We start from the raw sequence: 10,306 nt of genomic DNA, 5'->3' as shown, positions 1-10,306 counted from the left end.
TTTAAACAATGAGGAATTTTGTTTTTAAGCACTTTTTAGCACTCGGTTATTATTTTTATCTCTGGCTGACAAAGCACATAAGAAAATGGCTTTGAGTCACTTTAAGTATGAGTAACAAGTCATAAAAAGGCTGAACACTTCATATTAGAAGCAAATTACTTATTTCTGTCAATATTAATTCTGCAAGTAGGAAATTCTCTCTCTTAGCCCTCCTTTCAAAATATAATCATTACTTACCTTGGAAATGAGCCGTTGGAAGTTTTCTGAGGCTGGGAGGCACAGTCTTGGTGCTTACGAATCAGGTAGGTATTACCACTCAAGCTCTTAGCAGGGATCATGCTGGGCTGGAAAGCTGTCAGTTTTGACTGCAAAACCAGGACCCTGGGCAATCTGTTAGTTATCCAGGTTTATTTAGGACCCAAAGAGGGCAGAGTTTAGATAGGTGAGAGAGGACTTAATGGTAATTTTTCTAGTTCTATCCAGTAACTAAAAAACAGAGGCAGACTGAAGATCAGAAATTTTTATTTTACTCAATTTATTTGAAAGAGGTACACGGAGTTAAACCGGGCAGTCATGTGACCAAGCAATTCAATTCTACCAATAGCAAGAAATCATTATTTAGAAAAAAGTCATTGGTGAGCATGGTGAACCAATTTTCAGGAGGAAAAAGACTAAGTTCAATTTCAAGAATTTCACTGTGATTTTTGTGTTTATAAATTAATTATCTCATCAGAACACACAAAATCAAGGCAGGGACTGTATAACAGGCAACTGGGTCAGACATAAGTACAAGGAAATATTGCACTGAATCAGAAATAGACATTTAAAATACTATCATCATCATCAAGAACCATATTTTCACTAAAGAATAAGCATTCCGAAGAAGCAAAGACTATTTGGTCAATACAAACATTAGTAAGGAAATATTTTTAAAGTGCACATTCCCTGAAAAATTCAATTTTATATGTAAAATACATATTCACATACAGAGGACCATTTTAAAAAGTCTTAACAATCTGATCTTGCAACAAGTCCCAGGTACAATTTCTAACAGTCTGTGAGTGCAGGTATAAAACTGACAATGAGAACATTTCAATGTAGTCTGCATTTTTACTTGAATTTTACAGCTTGCGAGTTGGAAACTTCTGGGTAGCCAGTGGAATGCTAGCACTATGACTGCATAAGAAGAAATGCTGGATTTTTTAACATGATGTCTTTTACATTCACTTCTGACGACGGGACGTTTTATTATAGCACTCTCACAGGGTTTCCTGTTACAAGGACTTCAGGAGAAGGAGCCCATTATTAAAGGTATCAAAGCAACAGTAAATGAATGTGAATGGTGCTCAGTGACAGGGGTTTTCAGGTTGACAGACATCACAGCAGGTGCTAAACTATAATACAAATGACTTTGTGTAAAGTGATAAAAACTTTAAAAATATATGAGTATCAACCTATAAAACCCAAAGTTTCATATCTTACATGGCTCACTGGGTAACCAAAATTATCAATTTTTTGGAAAACGCCATAATGCTTTTAAAAAAGAACTAATTTGTAATTCTAAAATGAAACATTTTTTTAAAAAATGACATGGGACAATTTATTTTACAAAACAGGAAATAAGGTAAAAAACAGTTTCAGTTAAAGAAATGTGACGGTTTGCAAAAGAGTAGGATCCAGTGTCTTCTCAGTCCTTGCACTGGCCTTTTAAGATAGCCCTGGAACAAATACTACTTTATACCAACTGGGGTAGAGAGACAGAAAGCAGGAGAAAAGGTCTGCACTGATAGCTGTTTGGGGCAATGATCAAAGATAAAGATTATAAGAATCCTAAAAAGTTTAACCAATCAGTGTTAGCTTGATTAGGTATAGCACTATCAGTAAGGTATAATTTCAAAAGCATATTTCAAAGGATTGGGCAGGAGGGCGGATGGTTCTCATTTAGGGTATGCAAAAGAGCGATCAGTGATACTGGGTAGCACCAAAGAAAACCAGATTCAACAAATTTTGCATTGAATCTTGCAAAAAGAATCAAATTATCTGTATTTTCTACTTGAATCCTACGTAAATTAGGAAATTCGATTATTTTCAGCTAAAAAGTGTTGGCATTTGTCTGGAACTCTGCAGAGAATAAGTATTTTGGCCCTAAAAGATTGTGACCTATGAATCAGCTCCCCATTTGCCTTTGTCCATTTGGTGACTCAGATGGCAGGTAGATGGAGCAAAGTCAATATCCTTAAAAGGAGAACTTCTGTGCCCAATCCTAGTAAAATGCTTAGTGGGAGAGAGGAGGAAATACACTAAATTAAAGGAGATTCTGTGATCTTTTTTGGGAGCTGTTTGTGGATCTCAATTTTCTATGCTTTTTCTAGACCACTGGTGGGACATATTACACAGGCATCTGATATATACCAGAAAAGGAAAACATTTCCAAAATAAGAGCTATCCTATCTTCTCCCTCAATAGAAAAAGACAGTGCTCACAGCCTAAAGACTCCCTGAGTTGTGGGTCTGTTGCGCCTTACCCAAGGTAAAGTAAGGCTTGGCACGATCCAGATTGTTTCAACAATCACTGAATGCTACATGCCTCCTACAGCAGTGGCTTTCAGGTTCCTCCTCCCCAAACTGCAATTCACAATAACAAATTACATTTTGTGACCCAGTATACACAGTATATAGATTATTTAACTAATTATTTAACTAAAACAATATTTAACCTTGTTACCTGCAAAGCTCTTTTCTTTTCTATTCCGTTAAGAAAATATGCTGGTCTTGAACTGATTGCATGGCTCACTAATGGGTTAAGACCTACAGTTTGAAAAACACCATCCTTGAGGATTTTAGCTGACCTTGAGAGAATGTAAAAGCAATGGCCCTGGAATCCAAACAGCTTTCTCTGCCCTATGGTGGCCGGGGCATAAATATGTCCATTTCCAAAGAGCTACTTCTACCTTCAGTGTATTTGGCAAACACTTTCAGTTCCTACAGGCAAACTAGCCCAGTACCTTGTGGCAATCTTTTTAATACTGGGGCCTGAAAAGTACTAACAAAAGCTGGTCATTGATGACTGAATAAATAAGGTTCATAAAATTCAGCACTAAGTAGCATCTTTACTTTTTACCAGACAGTAACAGGATACTACTTCACAGGATATTTCTAAGAGATGAGTTAGGTACGTGTGTACTCACTGGGACGGTATTATTATTACTACTACTGTTGGAAAAAATGATGGAGATAATTATGATAGAATTGACAAATAAGTTTCATAAAATCTTCTTTGGAGGCCACAGGATAGTTTTGGGATTGATTAGGATTATGGAGGAGAGAAAGACAGGGAAGTACTGCCACAGATAATCATGATTATTTAGGGACCAGAAAATAATGCAGTTGTACTGAAGTGAGCCTGGGAAAAATTCCAAGGGCTTGCTAACACCAGAGAAGGAGCAGTCAATATACATACTGTAGTTGGGAAGCCACTGCAGAAGCACACATGCTCTTTGGTTCATGGAGTATTTTGTAAATGTGAAGCAATTACAAGCTTCTTTTTGTATCAGAAATCAAAGTTGCTATGTTTAGTGATTACAGTTTTCTGGAGGTGAGTTGGCTAGGGACAGACACTCTGCCTTCAGCTTCATACATAATCACAGATCAGGATACATGAAAGGTATAGGGAAACAGCTAACATATAATAGAAAGAGACGAAGGACAGAATACTCAGGCCCCTTTCCATAGCAACTACCAAACAACGAAGACAAGTTTAAAGTTCTCAAGCTGAGAACCACTAAACATAGTTAAATATAATTCAAGGTAGGTTACTTTTTAAATACCATAGATTATAAACTCTGTAATATTCAAGAAAAAGACTACAGAATCAAACATATAACTGTAAATTGTAAAATGTTATGCTAAAAAGACTGACTCATTATCTAGTGATTTACTTATGTTCTTTGTTTTAGTTGAAAAAAAGCTTCTAAGACAACTGATGAAACTATTGCTTTTGAAATTGTGGGTCTTTCTATTCCAGAGACAGGAATGGATTGGAGGTGTTGATGGACAGATGACTGATGGCGGAGAAAGAATAAGATATTTCTAGGTTGTCATTGGCATGGGAACAGGAAAAACAGGCACACTGGCTTTCCGTATGTACTACTGACAAGACCCACTCTGGCTGGCCTCCAGAGGATACCAGAAGGATTTCTCTCCGTACACTATTAAGACTTTTCCCCTTTACCATGGGATACCCAAAGAGTGATGGGTCTTTATTCTGAGAATAAAACCGTGAAACTGGAGTAGGTAATGAGGCACTTGACTAATGACACTGACTAGAACTCCAGCAAAGGAACATTTCAGATGAGGACAATCTGATAAAAGATTTCTGACCACCTCTATTCCTAGGTTTAATTCTAATGTATGCAAAATTGGCAGAGCTCAGCAAAAGACAAAAAGTATGTTACTTTGAAAAAAGGCCATCAAGGGAACATGCACTATCATGAGATTCGAAACTTCTCATCCTGTGATTATGTTCAGCAAAGAAAAAAAAAATCCTGAAGGAACTATTATTAATAAACAATGTGTTTTTATAATCAGAGGAAAATCAGTAGTATTTAGTAGCAAGACTTGGTCAGGAAGAAATACAATTACAGTCTGGCATGCTGTTTATTTTAGCTTTTACAACAAACCAAGGGTTCAAGGAATATGAGAATTTCACAACCATTAACTTCTTATACAGTCTCCAATTCTAAAAACAGCTTATAGTAATTTGGTGGCATGTACAACATGCATCAAATACTCATTATTCAATAAATAAGATACTGCATTGTTCTCTTCATGGTTTACAATCATGTATTTATCCTCTTTCACTTGAAAACTCTCATTAATATAAAGGTATAAGGATCTTGGGTAAGAACCAAGGGAAAAAACCCCCATGACATTTTTACTGATTTGCTGCCCATGGTTTTTGTTTGGATGAGCTATACACTTAGAAAAAGTGATTCTCACTTGAATAAGACAAAGCAAACCAGAAATTCTCAATTTATTGCCAACAGAATAGGTTACTAGGTTAGATTTTAGGGTACACATATTTATCCTACATTTGTACAGAGAGGGGCTATCTGTTCTGAAGCATAACTTGTATTAAGACAGCAAAATTTTGTTTCATCCTACCAGTGAATAGGAAGCTGGTATTGTTAAGGCCTCAGGAATTTTCCTTTAAGGTCAGCAATCTATTAAATCTATTAAAAATATAACCTTGGGAAACCAAGTAGATCTCAAGATGCTGGCTTGAGGAAGTATTTCTAAGGCTTTGAAGTTTTGAGAGGGACTTTCCCTGTTCAGGGATGACACTCATTTCTTCAAGCCTTTCTTAAGATGAGGCTTGAAGAGGTATTTGTCAATTTGTATCACATAAAATAAAAAAGACTATTTTTCATAGTCATGCTATGTACTTCAAACAGTAATTTAAATCTACCCTTTATTTAAAAAAATAAGGAAAATCATACTAAAATATTTATCTGTAAAATGAACTTCATGTTTCTAAAGAAACTACCACCAAAGTTATCTTGATAGCACTAAGGCAATGTCTGATTTCATCATCTACTTATCATTCATTCAGGGAGTTTGATGTAAGCATGATAGAACTTTAAAATGTGAACTAGGAATATTCAATTTAGCTCCATTAAATTCAGGCTAAATATGTGCAATTTCTCCACCATTACAGAGAATCACCTGGAGCAAATACTTAAGATTCATAAAAGAAATACTTCTTTTATAAAGTAATCAGAATTTAACCGGATGCATGATTCAAGTTAGAAAACCAAACAGATCCCCAAAGAATTGAAATAGTTGAATCATGTAGCTGTTTTACTTGATTCTGAATTTTTTAAAAAAGTACTTTAAATTACTTCTGTACTACACTTCCCAAACAGGTTTTGGAAGGTACAAGGTAGAAACTGTAATGATTTATTGCTGTACATCTTCAGGCAGTGGTCTCTGTCAGAGGTTCGGGGAAGGTTCTCTTGCTTCTTCTAGCTTTCTGAGGATCCACTGTAGTGGGGAAATGAAGCAACATTTACTTAACTTCAGTGAACTTGCAATGACAAAATGTAATGAGTGAAAATCTAGAAGTTATCTTCCAGTTTAGTCAGGAGTATACTGAAATAGCCAAGAACTAAATTCACTATGTAGGAGAGATCATTCATTCACTTAAATAGTCCAGGTGACTCAGGAACAATGGTACTGGGTTTAACAGTAGTAACAATACCATTCTAAGGTCTTTGGACTTAGATGTTCATCTTCAGAATAAGAAAAGTAAAATGATCCATCCCGAGAGAGAAGGGTAATTTGACAGCTGGATTGAATAACTCCGGCATAGTGTAAAAATCATCCATGCAGAATTCCTTCCAACCTATGCCAATTCTGTATCACAAACCTTCATCATTCTATATATTGGGATCTGACTGAGTAGAAATAATACATATAATTCTACAGTAAGTAGTAGCATAGCAACATTCTTGAGCATATTAATAGGTGCTTTCATGATGTATTTTCTATTTTCAAAGGATCTGAAATTTCAAAATGCAAATGAAATGGGAAACTTTCTGCTGATAAAGTCTATTATCATTTGGCTTATATGACAAATAAAAGCCATGGAGTCAGTGATAACTGGGGTTATCCCATTAGGAAAATCTTAAGCAGATATATTTGTGCTTTTTTATTTAAGAAGAACCTAGTGGGAACAACTCTAAGATAAGTAGAGAAAGAGAACTAGGCTCAGTAGCTTTTTCTGGATGTTTCTGGCTGAACTGGGAGATTAAAAAGAACTTTCTGAGATAAAATAATATGGTGAGAGATTAAATGGAAAACTTATTACAGAGAAACTGAAGGTAATGTCCCCTTCAGCAACATGAAGAAAATGGCCTGCAAGTCATATTATCATCATGCTTTACACTGTCTCCCTGTTCCAGGCAACATGCATACTGAGACTCTAGTCACTTTATCAGTCTTTCTTTGTAACTTGTCCCCTTTTCAGTTTTGTATTGTTAGTATGTCAATGTTACCTTATATCACAATGTCTACATAGAAAATGGCATTGCTGCTGCTGCTGCTAAGTCGCGTCAGTCGTGCCCGACTCTGTGTGACCCTATAGACGGAAGCCCACCAGGCTCCTCTGTCCCTGGGATTCTCCAGGCCAGAACACTGGAGTGGGTTGCCATTTCCTTCTCCAAAGCATGAAAGTGAAAAGTGAAAGTGAAGTCACTTAGTCGTGTCCAACTCTTAGCGGCCCCATGGACTGTAGCCTACCAGGCTCCTCCGTCCATGGGATTTCCCAGGCAAGAGTACTGGAGTGGGGTGCCATTGCCTTCTCCAAGAAAATGGCACAGCACTTGCTAAATGATACAAGGCACACATGTATGGGTGAAAGAGGTTCCTGCTTTGACCTCCAGGTGTGAGAAGTGAACTGGTAAATAGTCATAACCAGCCAGGACCAACGCAGAGGCGCCTAGGGCCCAGGGATTCAGCAAAGAAGCCCTGTGTTCTTATTTGTAAGTTTCACAACACAGTGAGTACAATTCAGTGTCAGGAACAGCATCTAAGTTGTGACCAATGAGGTAGATAGTCAATTCGTCTTCCTTTTCTTGACAGTGCATATACTTTTAATTGCCATAATCCCTAAAGTATGTGTCCCAACCCTTCCTTCCCTGGTGGCTCAGATGGTAAAGCGTCTGTCTACAATGCGGGAGACCTGGGTTCGATCCCTGGGTTGGGAAGATTCCCTGGAGAAGGAAATGGCAACCCACTCCAGTACTCTTGCCTAGAAAATCCCATGGACGGAGGAGCCTGGTGCAGAGAAAACTGAGGTTAACTGTCTTCCCCAAGGTCCTACAGTCAAGAAGGAACAGAACCAGTATTTAAAAATCAGATTTTCTGACTACAGGCATGGCTCTTCTTCCTTGTGCCAGGCTACAGTAATTAAAGAAAAAAAAATCATTACATCTACACAGTAGAGAAATAAACAGTGTGGCGCTATACTTTCCCTGCTGGAGCTGGTAGATGAGCATTAGAGTGAATTAATTTCTTTTGTTTGTTGGCTTTTTTTTTTTTTGGCGAAGTATTACAGTTAAGATTTAAAATCAGAGAGCAATTTGATTTCAAAAACAAGTAGGTGTGTGAATTCAATCTAATGAAAAAATAATTTGGGGGAAATATTACATAGTTACATATATTAAAATCATCAAAACACAACATGAAATTGAAAAACTAACACAACTTATCTGCCTTAAAGACATCAATACAACTTACACGGCTTTGAATGAGCAGCTGCTACGTGTTTAAGTAAAAGATTGACTATATTTACCCTCGCATCCTCCGGGGTTCTGAAGTTAACTATTTTTCCAAACTCTTTGGCATGGAATACAGACTTCACCCGTTCCTATAAACAGAGTAAGTTCTTCATTAAAATGGAAATCTAGTTGCAGAAATGCAAATAAAGAAATGCCATTAAAAAAAAAAAAGACAAGAATGAGAAATCAAGAAGAATCAAATACAAACAAAAAAAAGACTAAATTCTAACCCATCCATTACCACTAAACCTAAAACAAAAAATTTTAGGTGAGATTTCAATTGCTTTGTGAAGCCATAAAAGGTTGGTGCAGAGGATAGGAAGAAGATACATCTAGAAGCAGTGCCACTATTTTCCCTCTCTCAGATAGTTCTTAATTTCTGGCCATGGACTCATGATAATCAGCTGAAAAATAATGTACACGTGTGTGAGTACATATACACATGGTGTATAAGTATGTGCATGTGTGTTTGTGTTTCTGTAACTTCTGACATTTTAAACCAATGCATTTCTTTTTATTTAAAGAATGCAATAAAAATGTAGCTTCAGAATCAAAGAAATCACAGTGGGTGCTATGTGACTGTCCTCCAATTTTTTTTTCACTCTTTTAGTATTCTGTTCAGTACTTGTGGGAGAAGAACTGTTGGATGGTGGTGGATGTTACGTATTAGAGGGACAAATAGAAAGAATGGGATTATTAAGAAGAGAGAGGGGTGGTGATTACTTCTATTAACCATGGGTAAGGACATAGAAGAAGCAGTATATTACTAGTCTAACAATTTCTATAAGTAATTAAACAGGCATATACAGACTTCAGAAGAAATCAGATTCTTCTATTTTTTTTTAAAAAAAGGAATATTGCTGATATTGTGGAAGAGGAAGAAATCAAGGAGATAAGAAGTTTATCCTTGTAGATTACAAAAATGCCGAAAAATGCAATATGGGCTAAAGCAGAGCCTAATAGCCACTCAGGTGAGTCGCTCAGTCGTGTCCAACTCTTTGCAACCCCACGGACTTCAGCATGCCAGGCCTCCCTGTCCATCACCAACTCTGGAGTTTACTCAAACTCATGTCCATTGAGTCGGTAATGCCTCCCAACCATCTCATCCTGTTGCATCTCCTTCTCCTTCTGCCTTCAATCTTTCCCAGCATCAGGGTCTTTTCAAATGAGTCAGTTCTTCGAATCAGGTGGCCAAAGTATTGGAGTTTCAGCTTCAACATCAGTCCTTCCAATGAATATTCAGGACTGATTTCCTTTAGGATGGACAGGATGGATCTCCTTGCAGTCCAAGGGACTCTCAAGAGTCTTCTCCAACACCACAGTGCAAAAGCATCAATTCTTCAGTGCTCAGCTTTCTTTATAGTCTAACTCTCACATCCATACATGACCACTGGAAAAACCACAGCTTTGACTAGACGGATCTTTGTTGGCAAAGTAATGTCTCTGCTTTTTAATAAGCTGTCTGGGTTGGTCACAACTTTTCTTCCAATGAGCAAACGTCTTTTAATTTCATGCTGCAATAACCATCTGCAGTGATTTTGGAGCCCAAAAAGTAAATTCTGTCACTGTTTCCACTGTTTCCCCATCTATTTGCCATAAAGTGATGGGACCAGATGCCGTGGTCTTAGTTTTCTGAATGTTGAGTTTTAACCAACTTTTTCACTCTTTCACTTTCATCAACTCTCTTTAGCTCTTCTTCGCTTTCTGCCATAAGGGTGGTCATCTGCATACCTGAAGTTATTGCTATTTCTCCCAGCAATCTTGATTCCAGCTTGTGCTTCATCCAGTCTAGCATTTCTCATGATATATTCTGCATATAAGTTAAATAAGCAGGGTGACAATATACAGCCTTAATTACTCCTTTCTCGATTAGGAACCAGTCTTTATACCATGTCCAGTCCTACCTGTTGCTTCTTGACCTGTCTGTAGATTTCTCAGGAAGCAGGTCAGGTGGTCTAGTATTCCCAT

At 37.2% G+C, this 10,306-nt stretch overlaps 1 protein-coding gene across 1 annotated transcript in view; it reads right to left on the bottom strand.

Annotated features, from left to right (window-relative positions):
• Nucleotides 1-505: 505 nt before the first annotated feature.
• VPS13A (vacuolar protein sorting 13 homolog A) overlaps nt 506-10,306 on the bottom strand; it is a 282,284-nt gene continuing 272,483 nt past the window's right edge. Inside the window, exons 71-72 of the mRNA XM_061425580.1 lie at nt 8,353-8,427; nt 506-6,041 (exon numbers count right to left, since the gene is read on the bottom strand). Of these exons, the coding sequence (XP_061281564.1) occupies nt 5,991-6,041; nt 8,353-8,427 (126 nt within the window). The 3' untranslated portion in view covers nt 506-5,990. The remainder of the gene's footprint in view (nt 6,042-8,352; nt 8,428-10,306) is intronic.

Source organism: Bos javanicus, chromosome 8, assembly GCF_032452875.1.
Source record: "Bos javanicus breed banteng chromosome 8, ARS-OSU_banteng_1.0, whole genome shotgun sequence".
In the NCBI taxonomy this organism is placed as follows: Eukaryota; Metazoa; Chordata; class Mammalia; order Artiodactyla; family Bovidae; genus Bos; species Bos javanicus.
The sequence above is the reverse complement of the archived record's forward strand: the minus strand, read 5'-3'. Positions and strand labels throughout refer to the sequence as shown.